General features: G+C 44.1%; 3 protein-coding genes and 1 non-coding gene across 6 annotated transcripts in view; 2 read left to right on the top strand and 2 right to left on the bottom strand.

Annotated features, from left to right (window-relative positions):
- The first annotated feature begins 1085 nt into the window (after positions 1-1085).
- DIPK1A (divergent protein kinase domain 1A) lies at positions 1086-12770 on the top strand. The gene is made up of 5 exons (XM_053984886.1): positions 1086-1482; positions 7721-7855; positions 8129-8236; positions 8913-9089; positions 10008-12770. Exons 1-5 carry the CDS (start codon positions 1429-1431, stop codon positions 10818-10820), a joined length of 1287 nt encoding a protein of 428 aa, XP_053840861.1. The 5' UTR covers positions 1086-1428; the 3' UTR covers positions 10821-12770.
- Positions 12771-13853: 1083 nt separating this feature from the next.
- Positions 13854-20381, bottom strand: RPL5 (ribosomal protein L5). The gene is made up of 8 exons (XM_053984892.1): positions 20258-20381; positions 19448-19517; positions 19236-19351; positions 17630-17764; positions 16865-17067; positions 15835-16012; positions 14624-14712; positions 13854-14017 (listed from the first exon to the last, which is right to left on the bottom strand). Exons 1-8 carry the CDS (start codon positions 20258-20260, stop codon positions 13918-13920), a joined length of 894 nt encoding a protein of 297 aa, XP_053840867.1. The 5' UTR covers positions 20261-20381; the 3' UTR covers positions 13854-13917.
- Positions 16164-16260, bottom strand: LOC128811875 (small nucleolar RNA SNORD21). The gene has a single exon (XR_008438519.1). It is a non-coding gene; the product is annotated as a small nucleolar RNA SNORD21 (small nucleolar RNA).
- Positions 20382-20576: 195 nt separating the features above from the next.
- Positions 20577-25071, top strand: part of EVI5 (ecotropic viral integration site 5) — a 76203-nt gene continuing 71708 nt past the window's right edge. Inside the window, exon 1 of one of the 3 annotated variants that reach the window (XM_053984883.1) lies at positions 20577-20699. The gene's annotated coding sequence lies outside the window, so the exon portion shown is untranslated. Of the gene's footprint in view, positions 20700-23716; positions 23789-23971; positions 24052-25071 lie in introns of those variants that run through there. The other 2 variants (XM_053984881.1, XM_053984884.1) reach the window with 2 other exon arrangements.

Raw genomic sequence — 25071 nt, forward strand, 5'->3', positions numbered from 1 at the left:
GACTGCTTTTACAGGAGTGCCAAATCTTACTAATTAATTTTTAGATTTATACTTCAGGGTGACTCTGGCAGTGATTATATTATTCAAAAAACAGTCACAGACTGTTCTTGAACCTTCAAGCACAGATCTCTAAATTCTTTGTGAGCTCCTTACATTTGATTTCCACATACACATCTTTCCTTAAGAGTAAGACCTGCCAAAAAGTGTTAGCTTATCCTTACAGTAATATTTTGTGACTCGTCTTTTCATCAAAGCAGCGTTCTTTGACAAGTGCACTGAACACCCAAAGCCATAACATGCTATGTTTGTATCATTTTTATCCCAACACCTTGGCATAATCTTTGTGCCTGAAGTCTCATAGACAAAAAAACATCAGGACTGGAGACTCCCAGCTTCTGGCTTTGACTCTTCTAACACACTGCATTAAAAGAAGTCACAATCAAGTCATAAAGACAAGAAGGCTGGATAAAAAACAAACCTTGTGTAAGAAAGGATGATTTTACTTGAACTTAATAGTGTTCCCACTAATTTCAATTGGACTGAGGCTTCCCACAATGTATGAAGGGCTGAGAGATCCCCTGGTGAAGAAATAGGTAACGTTTCTCGACTTTATGGCACTAATGTAGAATTATAGAATGGCTGGGGTTAGAAGGAACCTTAAAGATTACCTTTTTCCAACCCTCCTGCTATGGGCAGGGACAACTCCCAATAGACCAGTTTGCTCAAAGCCTTGACCTGACCTTCAACTGGGACATCCACAGCTTCTCTGGGCAACCTATTCAGGCTGTTCTTATCAACCTCATGATAAGAACATGCTCATCTGTGTTAATATGGGTCCAGGCAAACGCTCCTTCCTTATTTTGGAGGAACTACTCCTTTTTGGGATTTTGTGGGGGGTTTTTTGGGTGTTGGGGTTTTTTAAGGACTGTAAGGAGCCTGCAGCTGGTTTTACTACCCTGCCCAGTAAATGACAGGGGTGTGTTTGCAATTAACGACACGCGTTATTTATTAACTGACTTCATAATCGTCCCCAGGCAGCGCCCCGAGCACTTGCTGGCAGATACGAAGGGAACTCGGGGGTGGCTGTCGGCTCCACGGGCTCCGGGCGGCCCTGGAGCGGGAAAAGGGACTGGGACAGCCCCAGGGGCTCGGGCGGGCGGGGCTCGCCTCGCCCCCTCAGCCCCGCCTCGCTCCCTCACGGCTGCTGCGTTCGCACCTTCAGGCAGCGCCTTGAGGCGTGAGCGGTGGCTGAGGCGGCAGCCGCCCGCCCTGCCCGCTGCCAGCCGCCGTCTCTCGGCCGCCGGTGCCCGAGCAGCTCTTCCCCGCTGAGCCGAGCGGAGCCGGCGGCGCGGCTGCGGCGGCAGGCGGGGGAGCGCTCCTCACCGCTCCGCCTCCGACCGCCGCCCGCTGCGGGGATGTGTGATTGCCATGGCGAGGCGGCTCTTCCCGGGGGCCTGGCTGAGGAAGCCCCACTCCGCGCAGGTAGGCCGGCGAGAGGGGCCGGTGCCGGCGCCCGTCCCTCCCCGCAAAGTTCCCTCCGGAGCGAGCGCCCCCCGCAGGGCTCTCGCCGCTTCCCCCGGCCCGGCCCGGCGCCGCCGCCGTTCCCCTCCCGCCGGCGCCTGGCGGCGGCCGGGACTCGGCTGCGCCGCGCTGCCGCTCGGCCGGCGGGAGGCGGCGGCGCCGGGCACGGCCGGCGGGTGTCGGGGCACGGGAGCAGGTGGCGGCGGCCTCGGGGCCGCGGTGCCTCTCGCCGCCCGCCCGCCGCTCGGATCGGGCCTCTCCCGCCGCCTCCGGGCGCAGCGCGCTCCGCGGAGCGGCCAGCGCAGGACCTGTTACGCGGCAGGCGGCCCGCGGCTCCCCGGGCTCACGGCACGGCCGGCGGGGCAGCGACACCTGCGGCACTGCCGCGGCCCGGGAGCCCCGTGCTCTGCTCCGCGCCCCTGCTTTACACCTATCGCCCGTGCTGCAGGCATCCATCCTGCCAGCGCATGGACCACAGCTTGCAGGAGCAACTCATGCCCTTTTTTGCGTGTCTTCTAAAAAATTAATGTCGGGCACTTTTCTTCTGCTGCTCCATGCATTTCCTTATATGTTCATAGACACACTTTTGAATTTCCATATGCAGGTACATGTTTGCATTACTTCAGTTAGCAGAGTAAGGATGTTTTGGTTGGAAGTATTGTGGCTGTTATGTCGTAGGAAGTTCTGCGGTGAAATGTTAGTCAGTCATGATGTTGTTGGTAGCTTGATGGTTTATCCACTGGGTTTCCCCTTATCAGCTGGGTTGTATTTTAACTAGATTGTAACTCAGGTGAGCATTTGTTGAGTTTGAGGAGATAAATAATGTTTACTTTTCTTATATATGCTTATATATGTGTTTGTCATCTGTTGATATGCTTAGTGATCATTGGATTTAAAAAAATTAAACTTCATATTGCTGCATTTTAAAATCTTGAATGTTTGAATTTCTCCTCATTTGGAAAAGTTCCAGATGAGGAGAAATCCTGTTCTCTTTCTAGAAGTACCTGGAGTGGGGTGTAATGTTTAATGAGAAGCATACAGATATAATTTTACCCTCTTTAGTATTTGTTTCATGGTATACATCTGCAATTCTGGGTCAATATCACTTGGGTTTTAAACCAAAGAAGATTACTCTAGATCTATTTACTGAAGTAGATACCTGTACAATATTTGGATTCCCATGGCATAAAGTCTTCAATACAAATAAAAAATAATTCATAATCTATACACTACCTTTCAAATTAGGAGTCTCCAAATTGTTTGCCTCCTTTGCCTTAATAGTCTCTTTCTTATCATCATATGGTGATATCTGATAATGTTCTTCTTTACTCTTCTCAAAATTTAAGGCCTTCCAGGCAAAATACGTTATTTTAAAATCTGCTAAGAAACAAGAAGACCACAAAACTATTTATTAGAAAAGCCAAATAAGTTAAAGCCAAATAAGTTAAATGTTTAATTGCAGATTAAAAAAAAAAATTCTGATTGTGCTTTCTTATACTGAGACCTGATTTTGCATATTCTACGGAATTGTTTTAGGAGATCTAATACTGGCTTTGTGACCTTAAACATATTTTTCTGTGTTAGTGAATGTATGTTGATATTTGATGCATCCATAGAACGGCAGCAACTATCAATATATTGGCTTTTCTTGTCACTGCATGTAACTGTTGGTAAATGACAAATGCAGTCATGATTTACACTGGTTGCTGAGTGCTTTATTGAAATTTGTCTCCAAAGAAGCCAGTGCTCTCTAAGTAAGTGGTAGACTTAACTCACTGAGGGCTATGAGCAAGGTGGAAAGACTTGTGCAATGTTTCTATGCAGCATTTCAAGTAGCACACCGGGGGAGGTGTTTGTATAGTGGAAGGTTGTCACTGAGTGAATTCCAGCCTTTGCTGGCTGGTGTTCCAGACTTCTTGAACATTATGTTGTGAAATGAATTGTCAGAACGTCAGGTTCTGTCAGACAGAACTTAATACTTGTTCCAGCTTTTCTGCCCTAATGGGAGGGGGATGTTATGAGCTGGGTTGCAACACACATTCTATGGTAAATGTTCTCTTGATTTACACACACTTTAGTTTTTGTGCAGAATGCAAGACCCATAGGTAATCAGTTGATGATCATTGAGCCTAAAAAAGACATGCTGCCATGTGTCGGTGTAAAAGGAGTAGGGCACACTCTTAGCTGTCTTAGCCCAGCCCAAAACTTAGTGTTAGGGCCTCCCTGAGTAAATGTTAAAGTCCTGTCACTATGAAGAATAGTAACTCAGAAGTACAAAGCTTTGCCATTGCTTAGACTGCAAATCATGTAATAATAGTAAACAAAACAAAATACCCTAAAACTTGAAAAACTTTTAAACACCACTAAAGACCACAAAAATAATTTAATTGTATTTATAGGATTTTACAGTTGGGTGATTAACACTGGGATTTTGTTTGACAAGGAGAGTTACTGTCCCAAATTTAAGGGACATTGCCCTGAAGTTCTTTTCTGATAGCTGTAGTTACCAATTGTATTGTGAGGCTGAGGACTAACCAGCAGGATTCCTTATGACAAAAATCATGTAAAGAGCACTTGCATGTGTGGAAGTTTGACTTTTTAGATTCTGGACCAAGCCCCACATAGCAGAAATTTCCTAAATAATCTCTTTGCTCTAAGATTTTAATCCCTTCTGTTCTGTTTAACCTTTAAAGGAGAGATGTCCCATTTTTAATCTTGGTCATTATTTTATTTCAAAAGATACCTCAGCTCTGTTTCCTCACTTTGGTTACTCAGGATACAAAATAACTTAAGACACTGGCATAATCATAAGCATGCACTGTCTGCTTTTAAAGATGTGAATGTGTCCTGTTCATGGCATCCAAAACAGTGTGGGCTAATGCTCTCAGACATCATGTCAGCCTACCTGAAGTGCCTCCTGTGAGAGACAAATCAACCTGAACAGAGAACAAAACAGAATTTCTAACAGGATTGGCCTACTTTTTTTCATCTGTCCTTTTCTATTGTAAGCATGTAAGACAAATGGAGCGAGCTACTCTGATTTAGAGAAGATTACTACACTATGGTTATGTGTAATACTTTCCAGAATTGAGCTCTCTGTACTATTAAACAAAGAAACTCTTACATACTCTTTAACCATAAAAGTGTTTTAAATAAAAACTACACTCACCAAAAATCTGTCAAGTTATGTTGCATGTTGATTCACTACTCTCCATATGCTTTGGAGTGCATCCAGGCTTGAGTTTTGCCAGAAGTGGTTTTCCAGTTCTATTTCAGAGGATGAATGTCTAATTATTATTCAGTGCATATGACTTAGCAGAATATACAAGTGATGGAAGAAGCTGAATCTGTAACATCAAGCATTGCAAGTGGTTCCCTCATTCTTGCATTCCCTGGCTCATGTTTAAGTCTTGATGGAAGAGTAGAGTTGAAAAAAGGAACTGTTTCTTTGTTTTGAACACTTTCTTCCTTTTTTTGATAATTTTGGAGCTCTCAGTCATTCTGTTGCCCTAAAAATGTTCTTATGACAAGTTTCCTGGCACTTTGTCACAGTTTCAAACGGAGTCCGTCTCTATGTGTTGTTCCCTAAATGCTGTCTGGGACTTCTTGCTCAGAAACGTGTTCCAGTGCTCTGCACAGCAGTGTAAGTCCTTGTGTTGAGGGTGCCTCCCCCGTGTGACCAGACCAGCTCAGTAAAGCCCTGTCCCTCATTAGGACGGCATGTGCCTGTGCCAGGTGAAGTGAGCTACATGTGTCTATGCTCACAGACCCGTTCTGGGGAGAATATGAAAATTTGGTAGGGGAATGTATGGGAAGAAATCAAATAATGACCATGCCTTTTGCTAAACTTGATGAGGAAGTTCTTATTAGAAAAGTAATTCCCTTTGAACCAGAGTGGAACCTTGGTTGTCTGTAAGCAGACAGATGCTGTTGTCCATGCTCCGAACTGGCTGGGCAGCTTCTGCAAGTCAAAAGCTGCATGGCTCCATTGGCACAGTGCTGAGCTCAAAATAAACCTAGCTTCTCTGGAACTTCCTGCCAAATACATGATGTAGTCAGATGGCATTTGGGGAGGATTTTCAGTCTCAAATGCATTCTCTTTCTGCCTAAGGAGAAGGACAATATATACAGTATCCATACTGGGAGAATAGTCCATATTCTGCAGTGGTCCTGAGGCCTGCAGGCTGCTGCTGGTCTCTGAGGTTGTACTAGATGGAGACAAGAATCCAAAATTTCATTAAACAGCACTTTGGTTTAAAGTGTATTACAAAGGTTCATGGAAGGATTCAGCAAGAAACACTGAGGAATGAAGAGGGCTTGTTGTCCCAGAAGCTTTGGTTCCCAAGCAGTTTTTACACATGAAACAACTTTCCCTAAAATTGTCAGGTTTATTTCTGTTGATCTTCCCCACATTTTACCAGTAGTTTCTGTGCTTCATGTTCTGCTACATAACAGGGTTTTTAGAAATAGCTTTAAGAAACTCCAAAATTATAAAACCTGACTCTAAAAAAAAAATCACTGGAATAAAAAGTTAATTGTAGCTCTCTCCTTTTTTAACCAGGTAGTTTTAAGATTATCAAGGGAGTGTGTGTGAAGGCGTGAAGGAATAGGAGTGCACAGCTGAGGCATGTGGCAGGACCTCAGCTTTGCGGATTGGAATCACCTTTGGGTCTTTTGAAACGGACTTTTTCTGGATTTTTTGTTTCCAAGAGAAACAGTATAATGCATGCTGGTTGTTTGTTATATTTTAATAAATGCTAATAAATTAGTCTTTCTGGTTAAAAAAAAAAGTTGCTTATTTGCATCTGCTGCAGTTCTGTGTATGTATGTGATGGCAAAACTGATCATGATTACTATCTTTCTTGGAACCTTTTCCAAACGTATGGAATAATTTCTCTATGATGAACAGTCAAGTTAGGACCTGTCAGTTTGGAAAAGAGATGAGATCACAGGGAGGTGTGTTATGGAGGCCTACAAAATCATGTCAGATGGGGACAGAGATTGTTCACTCTTCTCTTCCAATACATGAGCTAGGGGTTCTCAAACAAAGCTAATATGAATCAGACTTAAGCAAAAGAAAATCCAGTCCCTGACCTTGGTAGTGGATAGTAGATCTGTGAATTAATCGCTGAAGTTTGTTGTGGATGCTTATGTGGATTTTGAAGGGAATCTGGGTAAATTATTGAAAGAAAAATTATTTGAGATTTACTAAATATAGTGTATTACATCTGGCTTAGCAAGTTCTTCTAGAGGAAACTGGGAGCACACTTGGTGTATATAATATATGTTATCATTCTTCTATAGCATCTTTTTATAGCTAGTGCTGAATATCAGGATACTGATAGAAATGGATGTTATACTGACCAAATATAGCTGCCCTCATGCACTTCCTTATATCCTGCTGCTAAAGCTGATCCTGATCTTCTAATTAGCTTCTGATCCTGATGTGAATATGAAAATCATCCTGTTAGCACACCAGACTCTGAGGAGGAGGAAAAAAAAAAAGGAAAAGATCAAAACATCCCTTCTACTTTGTAAGACACTTAGCTCTCCCTCAGTTCTTAATTTATAAATAGTTTTTCCTTCTGCCCCTGTGAAAACTCTATATGCGAGGCCACAGAAACAACAGGAAAGTTGTGCATACAGTTGTGAAGGTGAAGCTATACATAAGAATTTTATTTTCATAATTCATGTTGTCATTTCAAGGAAGGAGTGGGAGACTTCAACATATGGAACCTGACCCTGATATCCATTCTGCTCCTTGTATCTCTATCTTGCATATTTACACATTAACACAGATCATTTTTTTACCAAATTCCTGGTCTTTTGAATTTGATTTACCATGAGTGGAACACAGGTACTGGTCTTAGAGAAAAATGCACTTAATTGAGCTCTTAGAGTTTATGATTTTGATCAAATTGGTTCCTGCAGTCTGGTTGCCCTGTGAGGGTCTGATACCTTTTCTCCTATTTATTTATATCTCAATTTTCCTTCCACTTACATATGTCAAACTGACCTCGCCTGTCAGTTTTGCTCACTGAAGGAAGCAAACGTTCCATATAATGCAGTCTGCTTATTTTATCACTATGGAAGTCAAATTCCTTAGAGATGAAATAGTAAATGATTTCTAGTAAATGAAATAGTAAATTTACTGCTGTTCAGTGTATTATAAACAATATTTTCTCTTTGTGTGCTCTAGGTCCGTCTGTCATACGTGCGGATCAAGTTTCTCTTCATCTCCTGGTTGGTAGTGTTTGTTGGCAGCTGGATTATGTATGTTCAGTACTCCACCTACACAGAACTCTGCAGAGGACATGACTGTAGGAAAACAATAGTAAGTGTATTTAGTATAGCTTTCTGAAGTGTTTGACTAATTCAGTCTGTGCCACATGTGATTTAATCAAATTCTCATATTCCATCATGCTGATGTAAGATTACAACTTCAGTTACAGATAAAACCAGTTGTGTCTCTTAACAATATTTTGGCATACGGTTATTAAAATTTTTTCTTAGGTTTTTCTTTCAAGACTCAAGTGTTGGAAAAGATACAGTTGTTGCCTCCTTTCCTAGGCAATTTGTTAAATATTTTTCTCCCTGTTTATTTCAGTGTGATAAATACAAGACTGGTGTTATTGATGGATCAGCATGCAGTAGTCTTTGTGCTAAAGAAACATTGTATTTTGGAAAATGTTTGTCAACAAAGCCCAATAACCAGGTAAGGCTTTACTCATCCAACCTAGTTTTATTATTTCACACTGAAATGTCATTGTCTGGAACATCAGGTAGACCTTAGTGTCAGCAAGTTGAATCTGTTTAATGCAGATTATCTCAAATTTTATTTGCTGTGACAGGCAGAGCGTGTGTGTGTGTATGCCCCCACATATACATATATACACACACACCTATACAGAGAAGATACACTGTAATACAAATTAATATATATGATACACACCTATATGCAATAATAGAAATTAGTCCTGTATGTAGAGGGGTATATGGTTATTTTATACTACATGAATTTTGGAAACATACAATATACACTAAATTCTTCCAGTTTGCCAGACTGTGCACACACTGTACATCATACTGCTTCTCTGCTATCCTGCATCACCAACAGAAGCAGCAGCCTCATGACAAGCTATGCAAAGGTGGCAGTGGTGCCAGTCTGCTGTCTGGGAAGCTGTGTGTGTTCTGACAGTGCAGTGGCTCCCAAGTACCTGCAGCAGTGGGCTGTCTTTGGAGCTGCCATTGCTCAAATTGCCATGTTCATTGTCTGCACACAGCATTCAGGTTCTGATCTGTGTTGACTCTTAAAGCAATGGTTGGAGGACAAGTGGTCTTCAGATGGACTTCTACAGTGTTTTATACCTTTCCCCTCTTTTTCTGCATAGATATATTTAGGAATCTGGGGAAATCTGCAAAGTGTTATAAAATGCCAGATGGAAGAAGCTGCTCAACTTGATTTTGGTACTGACCCAGAACCAAGGAAGGAAATAGTCCTATTTGATAAACCAACAAGAGGAACCACTGTTGAGAAATTCAAAGAAATGGTGTATGGTCTTTTTAAAGTAAGTATATTCTATTTTGACAGAACTGCTTGTTTTCTTGAAGCTGGAGACAAAACTCTGTTGTATGAGCCTTGTTCAAGGATATGCTAGAAAAATAATCAGCACAAAAAGTTTTTCCCAGAGGTGCTTATCTTGAAGTTTGAAGTAATTAATTATCAGGGCTTTTTCCTTACTCTTTAAATGATAGAAGCTGGCATTCATCTTGTATGTCTATAGATTTTGCTAGTATTGGTATAGAAAACAGGATGTAAGGCTGATGTCAGTTGTCATGCATTACAGCAGCTTTGTCTCTAACAATGGTGAGCAGGTGTGTTAGGGTAGTTTTTAGGAAAATTTGGGAAAAGTTGATCTGCCTAGCTGAAAATGGAACAGTTCTGATTCCAGCAATGGCTTTTTTCTCTGTAGTCCTACAATGAAGGTGGTTACATCAAATAACAAAACAAAGCATTTCAGTGTAATTATGGGATTTATCTTGGTACCCTTAATAATTGGACAAAATGTAATTAATAACATTATTCTTCTACATTAGTAAGGTCTAATCAGCTGAAAACTAAACCTGATCTAAACTTTTGAATGCTGCATACTTTTTCTTAGAAACATTGAACAAGGTACTTAATACAATTTTTTTCTAAAGATTGATCTGATCAAGAACAATGATTGAATTTTAGTACTTGCTTTTTGAAGTGCAAGGAAAGGTAGCACTTTCAGAAGATTGTATGCTCAGTACCAATGAAAACAGAACAAAAAGGAAGCTCTGCAGGCAGCTAATGGCAGGTCCTGTTACATCCATAACCAATGGAAACCAGAACATACCCAGTTGTTCTGTTATTCATAGGAGAGTAATAGGAGGTAGTGTGACAGATGGATTGGGAGTAGTTAATGAAGTCATACTTAATCTTTTTAATTTGTTGCTTTTAGGCAAAACTGGGTGAACAAGGAAATCTTTCAGAACTGGTTAATCTCATCCTGTCTTTCGCTGATGGAAACAAAGATGGAAGAGTCTCTTTGCCAGAGGCAAAATCTGCATGGGCACTCTTGCAGCTAGAAGAGTTTCTGTTAATGGTGATCTTGCAGGATAAAGAACATACTCCCAAGCTGATGGGTTTTTGTGGGGATCTCTATGTGACCGAAAGAGTTGAATATACCTCCCTCTATGGAATCAGCCTTCCATGGATTATAGAACTTCTTATTCCCTCTGGCTTCAGAAGAAGCATGGACCAGTGGTTCACTCCATCCTGGCCAAGAAAGGCAAAAATAGCTATAGGGCTTTTAGAATTTGTGGAAGATATTTTCCACGGACCTTACGGAAACTTTCTTATGTGTGATACAAGTGCCAAAAACTTGGGATATAATGATAAATATGATTTGAAAATGATGGACATGAGAAAAATAGTGCCAGAAAGTAATTTGAAGGAAATAATTAAAGATCGTCAGTGTGACTCAGATTTGGACTGCATTTATGGTACGGACTGTAGAACATTATGTGACCAAAGCAAAATGAGATGTACCACTGAAGTCATTCAGCCAAACTTGGCAAAAGCTTGTCAGCTCCTTAAAGACTATCTGCTTCGTGGTGCTCCTTCTGATATCCATGAAGAACTAGAGAAACAGCTGTACTTGTGCATTGCCCTTAAAGTCACAGCAAATCAGATGGAAATGGAGCATTCTTTAATACTCAATAACTTAAAAACTTTACTGTGGAAGAAGATTTCTCATACAAATGATTCGTAGCTTCTCCACCAGCAGAAGAGAATACTGATGCCTGCATTAGAGGTGGCCTAAGACATTTGATAAAAACAATCTGCACCTTTTTAAAAAGATATTTCTTTACTCAGATTTTATTAGTGGTTCTTTCAGTCCTGCCCTTCAGTCAGTAAGTCAGGACAGGGCTTCTCAACGAATGAACATGCCACTGAGTGACCAGGCAGAGGCCAGAAGTCCTTCTGGTGTTCAGTGCTGTGTTACAGAAACAAGAACTCTGCATGCTTGACTGTTCTGTGCACTTTGTCAGATCTTGAACAGGATGAAAGTGTTCACTGTGCCACCACATCAGCTGAGGGAACATCTTCCATTTCTGTGAAAAACATTGCTCACTTGTGAAATACCTGCAGAGGATTTTTTTCCTAAGTAGTTTTATGAAGAATCACCACTACTGCAAGAAATGTGTCCAAGTCCAAGCTGCTGTTATGAATAAACTGAACTGTGAGACTGAAGTTTACTAATACCTTGGCATGGCAGAATTTGCACATTAAGTAATTTTTAACTGTGGAAAATAAGAATTTTAGTCTAGAATGGATAGGTTGTAATATGAGACAAATCAGATTCTGTTTACACATTGTTACCTCATGCTTACGTCTTGAATGTTTTAAGTAGTTCAACAATTTTTATTGAGTCATTGTATGGTGAGCCCTGTGGGAGCCAACAATTTTAGATTATTATTTCTTAAAGTCATCTATATGGTTTAGGAGCAATACCAGCATCTGTTTCAGAACCATCAGTGGAAACCTTTAACCCAAATTATGCTGTAGCAAACAGTGAAAAGCAAGGACTTTGTGGACTAAGCTATAGTATGAAAACTCAAGTTAATTTTTAAAAACACTGAATAGCAGACGTGTCCAACCAGTTAAAAAAGAGTTTGCATAGTGCAGGAATCTGCTGTATGACATGAGAAACAATTAATAGTTGTGGATAGTCTTACCTCTGAACTGTCCCTCCTACAGACCTGTACTTCAATCTTCTTAACTACTGCAGGAAATATGTAAGCAAGAGCTAGACCTGAATTTTAGGACAGAAGCTGGATTGTTCAGGATTGTGCAATATTGCTCAAATAGGAGCCTATGAAATACTTTCCAGCTCATTTCTAGCTGTTACTAAGTGAGCTGCAGTATGATACTATTCTTTTTTTCTAGTAGCATCTATGAGTCACTGTTAAGACTTAAGTAATGAGTAAATAAACATCACCTGATCCTGGCACACCACAAAGCATGACCACTCTACCATCTTTAATCTGCACCCTTGTATTTTTCAGATTTACATCTGTGTTCATAATTATGCAGAATTGGATGTCCATAATACACCTGAATACATGTTCAATACTTACCTGTTGAATGTTTAATTTATAAATGTTTTAGGTATAAAGTTGTTCAGTCTTTATGATTTTAATGGCAATCTGTATACTTCTGTATCCTGGCCCCTTAATTAATTTTCAGCAGAGGTAAGAACAAGCTTTAAGTATTTGAAAGGTTAACTGCTCTAGGTATCCTGTCTTAGATGCATTCCTAGAACGATGACACTGAGATATAGGACCACAATAAAGTAATTTCTCCATACCAAATGTAATAATATGCAGCTTGGGTTAAGATTGTGAACATCAGCCTTTTAGTTTAAGAAATATTATGCTCATGCTAATTATTGTCTTGAACTTGCTAATGTGCTCCAGCTATGAACTAATAAGTATTTGTAACCAACAATGCACTAAAAATGTAAAGTGGTCATGTTCTTGTGAAAAAATCTGACAGCTATTTGGGCAGAGATTACTTAAAATACCCAACATCATTGGGTATCTTAACTGGAGAATATGTTTAATAGTGCAGTTTGTTGTACACAATCTTCATTTTTATTACTGTTGCATAAAACTGAAGCTTTCGTTGGGAAAAAAAATACAGTTTTGTTTACAATAAATCACAGGCCTCTTTTTTTCAATAGCAGTATTTACACCAACTACCAATATCTTAGAGCAAAACATTCCTCCATCTAGCCTACTTTACTGGTGCTTAAACTCTGCAATCAGTTTCTCTTAAGTCTAGTGGAAACCCATTGGCACGCAGAAGTGCCTGTGAAACTGAGAGGTAAAGGACCAGGGCAGGACAAGGCTGGTGAGGAACGCTTCCAGGTGGCTCAGCCTGCAGGCTGCAGAGGGAAACAGACTGGGCTCTGGGTAGGAGCCACCCTTTAGGATAAGGAGATGAAAGCTGGTGATTGGTGAGGTGGATGGACACAGAGAAGGGAGACAGGAGAAGATCCTCAGAGGGACCATCTCCAGTTGTTCCTGCACCAGGAATAAACTGCCTTGTGGAACCAGATGTTGTGGGCCCTGCTAAGGGAACTCTAGGGATGAAGGGAACATGGTCTGGTGAGTGTGTGGGGAGTCAAGGGGAAAGGCTCAGGGGCTCCGGTGTGTGACTGCCACATTAATGTTTCCGTAACAAGGCCTCTGTACCTACCCCCTATATACAACTCAAAGTGAATTCTCTTATCAAGTAAATAATGTGAAGTAATCAATTCAAAACAGTACCTGTTTCAGTAGCAGCCAAAGCTTGGAGGTGGTAAGTGCCTGAAAGCCTAAGGTTACCTTTGGGCACAGGCTTTAGAACCTACTGTGACTACTCTTGGTTTTTTCCAAAGCTACATCCAGACTCCCCCCAGACATGAAGTATGCTGAAAGAATTGTGAAACACAGGTACAGCCTTTTAAAAAAATTTACATCTTTCTCTAGTTAGAAGCAGCAAACTCTTATACTTAATCCTTGGTACTAACCATGCTAAAAATTAATCAAATTGACTTCCTCCTTACACAAGTAATTCTGATGCAGCAGCCTTTGTCTTTGAAGTCTGTCACCTCTCTTCTCTGTGAAAACTCAATTCACACAGTACTTGGAGAGGGGAGAATAAAACCCTTTCAGGTACAGAATACCTAATAAAAAATAAAAACAATAAAAATATTCTCTGTTTTTATAAACTATATAAATAAGCTGGTCTTACACAGTTGCTTCCTCAATAAATTTATTGCCACTTTTTCCAAAGCTTCACAGAAAACTGTGGAAGTTGTCTTAGCTCTCCGTTCTGCGCTCCTGGGCCCTGAGGAAGCTGGCCTTCTTCTGAGCAACACGGTCTTTCTTCTGGGCAAGAGACATCTTGGGACAGTTCCACCTGTAATGGAAGCACAGTGTACAGTACATCCAAAGCAAAAAAGTAGCAGTGCCTCACAACTGTGATTAAGAGCACAGTGGAGAAAATATTCCCACTTCTGTAACATGCTTATTTTCTCATGATCTAAGGCTATGGTTAAAACACCACAAAAGGCATGGCTGGACAGTTCTAATTTCTCTAGAGGTAAACTCTGTATTCTCTGCAACTGAAGCATAGGCATTATCAAGCCCAATGCAACTGCTGTGTCTTGATTTCTTTTCTCACACACCCTTAAAAATCAAAATAGTTTGGTACTGACAAAATAGTCAATAAGCTCTCAGCTGAAGAGAAGCAACTTTCCCACTGGAAACACTGGAACCTGAAGGTACACACTGTTCCAGCTATTCAAGCCACAAACATTCTTCACTTTGATTTTTAAATAGTTAAGAGCTCTTGAATTTTATATTCCTGCTGCTAAATTTAACTCTGAAGTTACACAGAACTGCTTGTATCTTAATTAACACATAACTAATGACACAACTGCAAAACTGCATTACTTGTTTCACGGTAGCTAAGGTATCTCCAACAGAGAAGTCACACAGATGTTAAAAAGAATGAGAGTTTTACCTCTTTTTCTTGACATCTCTCTTAGGTTTCTTTTCATGGACAGGATTATCCCGTATAGCAGCATGGGCTTTTTTATACATTTCTTCCATCTTGGGGAAAAAAAAAAAAAAAAAGAAAAAAAAAATTAAATTGACCATAGTGGTCCAGTTGTAGGATTTTCAGAAATCCAAGATCCCTGTGCCTGCATTGTCCCCAGGCATGCAATAATGCTGTTCTATCCCAAAGGCAACTCTGGCTCCATAACAGCACAAATTTTAAGAATATCTTTGCTGGTGGTTAATTAAGACCACTAGATCTCAACTGTGAAAAACTTTTTAGATGTACAAAGAGCAAGTGTTTATATAGTGACCTAAATACTAGACTCACTTCATTTGAATACAAGCTGTAACTACTATTTGTTTAGAAAGCAGATGAAGTTGGCACTTACATTATTTTATTTTTATAATGTGTTAGAAAAAACTAGCAACTAGTTAATTTATAAAAACCCCAAAATGAAGGGATAGAGAATGAAGTTTGCTGTAGCCTAAAAAGGGGATATAAGGTAGTTGTGTTTTAAAGCTCCAAGATCACTTACTAGGAGAACCAAGCAAGAATATTACAGGCAGCAGACAAGCCATCTGGAAGGAGTTTGATACTTGGAAAGAGCAGAAGAACCACCTATGTATTCTTACCCATCCTCGAGTATTTTATTAACTCTAAAACGTGAAGCAGTACTAAAATAAAAGTGTATTACAGTCTAGACTTTCATGAAATACTATCTTGGGCTCTCTCTATTCACCTGGAATAGCAGAACTCCCTTCTAGGGTCACACAAACAGTACCACAGATTTGACCCACAACCACATGCTCACCACAGTTACAAGCACTACAGAAATGCAGAAATGACAGGCTATGGGGCAGGATAAGGAAAGAGCAGAGAGTCTGTACAAAAACTTGAAATTTAGTTTCTCTGTTAGGGATGGGAGAAAGTGGTCCAGTAAGCCTGGATTTACAGGCAAAATATTAAGTTTCACAGCAGGCAAAAAGGGCCCCCTTTCAGAAGTTCTACACTAATATTATAGAGCCCTTAATGAAGGAAAAAAATATTTTCTTTGCATGGTAACATACAACATGAGTCACATAATTTTACAGATCAGACTTATTTGCATTATTAGAGAAGTCTCTATCAGCATCTCTGTTTAAATTCCTGAGCTCCAGCTGGATAAATCTTACCCCATCAGGTGTTACGTTGTTCTTTATGTACTGGGAGAACTGTTTCTTGTAGGCATCTTCGTCCTCCTCCATCAGGTACCGCATGTAATCGGCCACGTTCTGGCCCATGATGTGCTTGCGGTGAACCTCAGCATTGAACTCTTTGCTCTCCGAGTCGTAGCCAGGAAAACGTTTGGTGCTGTCAAACAGCAGGTACAGTCACATTAAGGCTCTAATTCAGAGGCTAAGATGCACACTGAAATGACTCATACATCAGATTCTCCTACAGATAACTGAGGGATAGGACCCTCTAATAAAAAATAGGAATTAGAAGTTTTAAGTTCATCTCAGCTGCCATCAGTCCCGTCTTGAAACACTGCAGTACATCATATACACGCCATGGACCAACTACAGCGTGTTCAGTCACTGCAAGTATCATCATGTAGCAGCCAACTCAAAAAAACTGGGCAATTAGCCAAGGATAGGACAGCATGGGAGAGGGTGGGAAAACACACAAAAGATCTCAATAGTTCCTTTCCTCCACTGCTGCTGGGAGAAAGCAGCACTCAGCTGTAATTCCAGTGTTAGGTAATAGTCCAAATATCCATGTGGAAATTCAAAATGAAGGTGGACTGCTCATACTGCTGTAATGACAACTGTATCAAGTACCAGTGGGTTTGTACCTGGTATGTAGTTTTTTCACAGTGAAATTAACACCTACACACAACTTGGTGACACCAAGCAAATACCCTTTGAAGATCTGATAAGGGCATTCACTTGATTTTGGGTAAAAGCAACAAGATAGTTCTTTAGTTTCTACAAGTTTCATAACATCTCTTGACAGTTTTAAGATTCCCAGCAGCACTATCAGAATTGCATTTGTAGATTAAAAACCAACCAACAAAAAACCTCCAAACCCAGAATCTAATTACATAACCATTACCATGTCAGTACAAAATTATTTCAGCATAAATTGATTAGTGTAAGTAGACTGTCACATACAGAAGCATCTCAGGCTAATCCTGAAGGACTTCTTTGTAACACACATTACCTATGAGGGATAGACAGCCCCCCGTCCACTGCACCCTTCAGAGCACCAAAGACTTTGTTTCCAGTGGTAGTTCTGGCAAGACCCGCATCCAGGTAGCATGTAAAAGCACCAGGCTTGCCATCCACACTTTCCACATTGTACTCGTCACCAGTGACTTCAACTTGGCCTTCATAGATCTTATCAAGGCCAAATTTATTCAGAAGCTGTGGGGAAAGAAAACACACTTTTGAAATTCCCTCCATTTACTGATAATAATTTAGAATTACCATTACTTTAAAATGTGAATTTGCAGTAGAATCATGTTTTTAACAAATTTCTTTACAAAAAGTATGTACCCAATACTAATAACAAAGCTTTTTAACAACTACCACTGTGTGTCTGTTAAGTTCCAACCTTCTGTTCCTACAGGTACACCACTGAACTTAAGACTTATTCATGAACCCCTGTGGAAATGGATGGCTGCTGTTTACATATTTTCAAACTCTACAAGGTGCATTTCTTACATTTTTATCCTCCCTCCCTCCCTCCACCAAACTTAAGGGCTGAGACATAAAAGTGGGCTGCTGAAGCTGAGCCTGCATGCTGCCATACCTCCCACTGCGACTCGACAAGTCACAAGACAAAGCAAATCTATGATGGCAAAGAGCAAAAGTTACCATTCTGAGAACCCCAAAGACTCAGTGGGCTGACAGAGCACGGAAGGAAGCGGTCTCTCCGTTCCCTGAGGGAGCAGGGCAGCAGCCCCAGGGCCGTGCCCATACGTACCCTGCGTGCCAGGAGCAGGCCGGTGCAGTAGGCAGCAGCGTAGTTGGTCAGGCCCACCTTGACGCCGTACTTGGGCAGCTCGTGGGCGTAGGCAGCGCACACGATCATGTCCCCCTCGATTCTGGCATAGGCAATCTGGCAACAGATAGGCGTTAGGGCTCCACTGTTCTTCCTCTGCCACCTACTCAAGCCAGCACGAATGCTGGATGTGAGTGTGCAAAACCTGCCAACCTCTGCATGCAAGCTCAAGGAGTGGTGCTGCTTTGGTTTGTTGGGGGGTTGTTTGTTTGTTCTGCCACCTCCCCCCCACCACCATGGTTTGTTTGTTTTTGCAAAAGGAGTAATCAACTCCTCAAGTAAAGACACAAAGAATTCAAACATGCATTAGGCCAGCTAAAATGTTTGTCAGCAACAACTTGTAACTACCTTTCCACATAGATGAAGAGGCCAGAAACTGCCTACAAGAGCAACCTTTCAAAGAATCATTATGAATGGGGATGAATTCTATCCCACTTTCTGATACATCTCAAAAAAAAATACAAGAACCACGTGACACTTTGTGGTAACACTGTTAGTAACCTTATGGAATGATTTTATTGATCGTGGTCTAAGACCATCATGATCACAGGGTCCCCTTTGGGACAGCAGGACTATCAGATACGTTTCTGCTGTTCCTTTCACGGATAGAAACTTTCTCCTTTTGACTCCCACACCTCCTCTCTGCATCCAAATGTTGTCCCATTTTTGCAGGATTCTGACATACTGGAAAGGGACTGGCAGTCAGATGTAAGCCCCTGCAACCATTTATTTTCATTTTGAGTTTCAAAGATAAAATAACCTCATTAACAACGGAACTGTTCTCATCAGATAACTACTCTATGAAAAACCAAGTTAAACTTAGCTGCTTCTTTTTTGAGCTCAACATGTATTTATTATAAAACAAGCACTCGTAAGTTTTTACCTTCAAAATTAGTCAAAACATTCTAAAAATTAAACAAGAAAAGTGAGCCACAGTCAGGAACTGCATATGATGCTACACACAACTGCAGACTAATGACCATGAAAAAGTGCCTACTACTCTTGTTTACAAGTCTCCTTCAATCTCACAGGAAAGCCACCATAAGGCCTCAGAGCTTCGTGAGAGCCACATATCATGGAAACAGAACTCTCAAAAGAGAAGGCACCTTCAGATACAGCACCAGTCAATGCAGGTTGACAGGTCACGCTGCCAACTTGGTTTTCTTCAGCCAAGCAAAAAAGGCCTCTTTTTGAAGCCCTTTAAATATAGTAAAAAAAAAAAAAAACATTGCATCTTTCCTCTCCCAAAAATGTTCTACTTAGCCCAGCATCATTACAGCAGTACAATCTTTCACTACAAATAACCTCACAGCAGAAGTGCTAACACTTGTGACACTACTTTTCTACAACGCACACGGTTTATTACTGAAGTTAACACTGAAGACTGTCCTCCTCTAAGGAGCTCTTCTACAATACAAACACTGTGCAGATCTGGCCTAAGAAACCCCAGGTGCTCCAAGCCTCCCTCTCTGAGCTGACCTCACCCTGGCAAGGCTGGCAGGTAAGCAGCAAACACCGCAGGCCTTACCTGGCAGATGATGTCTCTGTTGGTAACACGCACAATCATCCTGTATTTAGGAGTGTTGTACTTGTTTTTATCTTGAATAACCAAACGTTTGCGAGCATAGTAGTCAGTTTTTCCCTCTGAAAAACAACAGTTGCAGTGTGCAAAATGCGTGCACAAAGCAGGAATATTCACCAAGGACATCTAATTGTGTGCTACAAGCAATTTAATAATACCTCTCCTTCTCCTGAATTTCACTTGGTATCTCTTGAAGTACGCCTTATTCTTGACAACCTTCACAAACCCCTTGGATAAGAAACATAAACTACGTGTTATTAACATAAAACCCTGTAAGCCAGCACCATTCTGACTAAACGTGCCATGAATAAAACCATAGTGCAATCAGGAATTATACAGATTTTCTTGTACGTTTAGATAAAAAGAGCACCGTAAAAATGAAATGGAAAAAAAAAAAACCACCCCGCACATCCAACCCTATAAATTTTACCCCTCCACAGGAACTAATGTTTCAAGAGAAAACCGAAGTGCATCTTTTATGGAAGTATCTTTTGACCGAAGGCCTGTCCGCACGGACCGGAGCAATGACCGTGCTCATTTCCTGTCACACCCGCACAGCCGTGACTTCTCTGGCACGTTCTGCCGCGGAGCCGCTTCCCCCACGGCCCCCCGCCCTCAGCCGGTCCGACACCCGCACCCCGGGGCCCGGCGCGGCTGCTGCAGGGCACCGGGGGCTGTACCAGCCCCGGCCCCGCGGCTCGGCCCCGACCCAGCAGCCACCGGCGGGACCCCGCAGGACGCGGCCCATGGGGGGCAGCGCAGCCGGTAACGGGGCCGGACCGGGCCCCGCCGGAGCCCCTCGAGCCGCCCGCGGCGCAGCCCCGGCAGAATGGCAGCCATTGCCACGCCGGCGCCGGGCGGCCGCCCCGAGCCCACGACAATCGGGCTCCATCCGCGCGGGCAGCGCGGCGCGGCGGGCGCGGAACGACGGACGCGATGCCGCCGAGCCCCCCCGTACCGGTACCGACCATCGTGCCAGGCACTGTCCGGTCCCTAAGGCCGGGGCCCGCTCCGCACAACGACTGCGCTCCGCAGCAAACGGGAAAAGGCCGCGCGCGCCGCGCAGCCGCAGCTCCTGCCCTGCCCGGCGGGGCGGGGCCGCCCGTGCGCCGCGCTGCCCCCTGCCGGCCCGGCGGACCCACCGCGGGCGGGCCGGGCAGCGCCGCCGGGCACGGCCGGCTCCCGCCGGGACCGCTCCCTGCGCTGCCCGCCGAGCCCCCGGAGCCCCCGGAGCACGGGCCCGGAGCCCCACCGAGCCCCCGGAGCACGGGCCCGGAGCCCCGCCGAGCCCCCGGAGCCCGGGCCCGGAGCCCCGCCGAGCCCCCGGAGCACGGGCCCGGAGCCCCGCGGTGCCGCCGCATCGCCAGCACTGCCTCAGCCGGGGCCCGTCACTTCAGGAGAGACACTGAGGTGCTGGAGCGAGTCCGGAGAAGGGAAACGGAGCTGGGGACGAGTCTGGAGAGTGAAGGGTCCTGTGAGGAGCGGCTGGGGTTTAGCCTGGAGAGAAGGGGAGACCTTATCACTCTCTACGACTGCCTGAGAGGAGGTTATAGTAACGTGGAGGTCGGCCTCTCCTCCCGGGCAGGCAGCAATAGGTCAAGAGGACGTAGTCTAAAGCTGCAGGAGGGGAGGTTCAGGATAGACATTGGGAAGGTTTTCTTCACAGAAAGAGTGATTGGACGTTGGAATGGGCTGCCCAGGGAGGTGGTGGAGTCTCCATCCCTGGAGGGGTTTAAGACTGGACATGGCGCTCCGTGCCCTGGTTTAGTTGACAAGGTGGTGTTCAGTCAAAGCTCTGACTTGATGATCTCAGAGGTCTTCTCCAACTTAATTGATTCTGTAATATCAGAGAAACACAATGCTGAGGAAAAAATAATATTGCTATCATCTAATGTCTACACATAATGCATTATTGCTTCCAAGTCTCCTTATGTTAAATGACTGGGTAGTTATTACCCAGAAGTATATCACAGAGAAGGGCTTCTTAAACAGAAAAAAAATCCATGGGTCTGGTCTTTTAAAAAGTCACCAATTATGGATATGTGATAGGATTTTAATTTCTGTCATTTTCTAGGGAAAATTCTCACAACCGATCAAGCAGCAAGTAATTAATAGCATCAAACCAACCAAAGTCTTAATTGAATACTGTTCTTACAAGAAATGATAGCTGCTTGGGATTATTGATATTTGATGCATTAAAGCAAGAATATAGACTTGCACATATATATACACTGGATCAAATAGGTCAAGTGGCATCAGGTTTCTTGACATTGTCAGACAATAGTGAATCTTCATTCCTGATGCATTTGTCTGGTTATGCTCATTCATTTCACTCAAAAAATATAAACAATCCACGTTGCTAGTTATACATAAGCCAATATTTAAAAAGTATTAGTTTGATATAAATAACCAAGAAAATGAAAGAAAAAATAAATGTTTATTACATCAGGCAAATACCAGCGTGGTTCCTACTTGGTAGGGACCTGCCAGCTTCTGAAGTAATTTAACTGTCTGAAAGGATGTTGTAGCAAGATGGAGATTGGCCTCTCCTCCCTGGCAACTAGTGACAAGAGAATGTAGCCCCAAGCTGTGCCAGGGGAGGTTCAGGTTGAATATCAGAAGGAATTTTTTCATTGAAAAGGTGGTTAGGCTTTGGAAGTGGCTGCCCAGGCAGGTGGCATAGTCACAATCCCAGGAGGAGTTAAAGAAATGGCTGGATGTGGCACTTAGTGCCTTGGCTTAATTGACAAGGTGGTGATCAAAGGTTGGACTCAATGATCTTGGAGATCTTTTCAACCTAAGTGAAAAGTGATTTTGTGATCTAAGAATTAATTTTAGAAAGTTCAGAATTCTATGTGCTTTTCAATTTGTACAGAAAGTATCTCTAGCAGAGCACTTTTTTTTCCTCCCCTCTGGCATATAAATCCATTGTCTTCAAAAATTCTGCTGCTACTACTGGGCAATTATTTCCATGACAAATGCCTCACAGACAATGGTATCATAAGCAAGACTTGTTAGTCTTTTTGTTAAACAAGGAAAAACAAAATCGATTTCTTGCTCTTCTCTGTAAAAAGACTTTTTACTCTTCAAATAGCTCACCACGGCAAAAATCAGCCTGTTAACCTACCACACCCACGTGCTTTCTTACTCATTGCCACCCTGCAAAATGGAGACTCCAGCTGGCTTTATTAGCCCCACCCCAGCATCTCTTACAAATTCAGGGTGAATGGCTCCTCTGGGCTTTTTTCCTCTGGCTTTTAGTGACAATGTTTGTTAGAAGGGTGACTGCTATTCATACACACTCTGAACACGTTAAGGTAAAAGCTAGTATTTTCAATGCCTTAATGAAGTACCTTTTATTCATGACACATTGATGGGGGAAAAGTATAAGCTTTCTTTTTTTTTTTTCCCTTTAATGCTATTTCTCAATTTCTCTTATATGTGGTATTTTTACTTAAGTGTGTTCTGGAGAGCAAGGTATCAAGTAGGGGTTTTACAGCAATGTCTAGTACTTATAAGTCTCTTGGACTGGCGAAAATGATGCTTGAGCAGCATCTCCTGCAAACCGGGACTCTCTCCCTGTTTGTCTGCAGAGGACTGAAGGCAGTAAGGCTGTTGTCTGTGACTGGACTGACCCTTGTGGTCACTTGTAGGAATTGGTTTGGATCTTTTTTGCTCTTGCTTGCAGGAGTGACAGCCTTATTTCAATGAAAAAAGACTTTGGCTGAAGGCCTGGTGATAACCTATCCCTGCTATTACTGCATGCTTTATTTTTAAAGATTGTATTCTTTGCATACTTGGCTATAAAGTAGTGTTGTAGAGTACTGTATGTATTCTGGTAGTGTTGGAATTGCTTTCATAAATATTTTAAAATAAAAAATATTTATTAGAGGTTTTGTTAGAATTCTTCCAAATGAAAATTTCTGTATGGTTTTGTCTAGAGTCTCTACTCACTGTAGAAGGACAATGGCGAATGGGCTCATTATTAGATGGGGAGCTGCTCCGGGCAGACAGTCTCTCAGCTGTTTGTGTAACCGAATCGGCATCTGGCTGAAACGTGCCTGACAAATGAGCGCAGGGACGGGCCCGTGTAGCCCGAGGCGGTGGTGCTCCCGGAGAACGCGTTCCTGTATGCAGCTTCTAGCGTAGAGCCGGCGTTATGGAGGTGCCTGGGCAGACACTCTGATTACACCAAGCCCCCAGCTTGCCGCGGAGCAGGGGCTTCGCCTCGTGCGGCGGCGGCGCGGCGGCTTCGTGCCGCTGCCGTGAGGAGCGAGCGCGGGCGGCGGGGATGCCGCGACCCGGGGCCGGGCGGGGGCTCGGCTCACGGCCGGGGGCCGTGCGGAGGCGGCAGCGGTGACACAGCGGGCGACCCGCGCGAGGGCAGCACACGAGCGACCCAGCTGCAGAGACGGCTCGCCGGCCGGCCTTCCAGCGTAGGGCGCCGGGAGCCCCGAGGCCCGCAGGGAGAGCCGCGGCACCCTCCGGGAGCAGCGCCGGTGGGTTCCCGCCGGCGGACCCGCAGGCTCCGGCCGGCCGCGGGCGGCGCGGCGGGGTAGAGCCGCCGCCCGCCCCTCCCGGGGGGCCCGCGGGGCCGGGGCTGCCCCTCGCGGCGGCTGCGCGCCCAGTGCGCCTGCGCGCGGCGCGGGCAGGGACGTGGCCCGGGAGCCGGGGCCGGCGGAGCGGCGCGCGGGGCTCGGCGGGGCGCGGACGCCGATGCCCGCACGCGCCGCCGCTTCCCGCCGCGGGCAGCGCTCCCAAGGTGAGGCGCGCCGGGCGCGCGGCCCCGCCGCGGGGGGCGGGGGACGACCGGGCCCGGGCGGGGCACGGCGATCGCGGCCGCGCCGTCCCGTCCCCTCGGGCGGCGGCGGCGGGGCCGGGCCGAGCGGTGCCGGGGCAGCACCGGCCGCCCCCGTCCGGGCCCTCCCGGCGCGGTGGGCGGCGGAGCGGGCGGCGCCGCCGGGGAGGGAGCGTCCGCGCCGGGCGGGGTGTGGGGAGGCCGCGTTGCGCGGCCCTGCCCGGCTCGGGGGCCGCGGGGTCGGCGTGTCCCGGTCCCTCCGCACCTCGGCCCGGCGGGACACGAGTGGGCAGCGGGCGCGGTGGAAGTGCCCTGAGGCACCGGCCGCGGGAGGGGCCGCGGCCCGGGGAGCCTCCGGCGGGTCTGTGCAGAGGGCTGGCTCTTCCTTGGCTTATCGGCGTAATGCCGGGCCAGGAACCCGCGGGTCTGTCGTTCTTGAGCGAGATAATTTTCACATACGAGAACTCCTGCTGCATCAGCCTGAACGTGATTATATAATGAGGGTAAAAAGTCGATAATAATGTTCTGGCTATTATATATTCCAGGTTTAGTTATTCAGTTATGGCCGCGCTTCTGTGCTTCCATATAACACCTGCTAATCGTCAGCATTGATAAAGCAATTTTGTGGCAAAGGAGAAGTTGGCTTACACGATTTTCAATTTCCAGTGTGAGCTGCCATTAACACTGCCTGCATCAAAACATTGCACTCTGCATCAGTCTAGGATAGGTCTTTCTTTTTCAAAGATCACATACAAAAGACATAGAAAGGAGATACTAATACAGAGAAGGACAGATAATATTCAATATATTTTACTTATCTCCAAAAGTATTTGCAAAAAACTATTTTTTTAAAAATTCATTTTGCCTCACATGCCTAAAGAAAATGGCAGTTGGATCTTGTTTGCTTACTGGTAGATAGCATTAAAATGTCTTTATAAATGTGCCTGTTTATTTTTCTTCCCTTTCCCAGTGTGAGCTGTCAGC

The sequence above is a fragment of the Vidua macroura genome, chromosome 9 (assembly GCF_024509145.1).
Source record: "Vidua macroura isolate BioBank_ID:100142 chromosome 9, ASM2450914v1, whole genome shotgun sequence".
In the NCBI taxonomy this organism is placed as follows: Eukaryota; Metazoa; Chordata; class Aves; order Passeriformes; family Viduidae; genus Vidua; species Vidua macroura.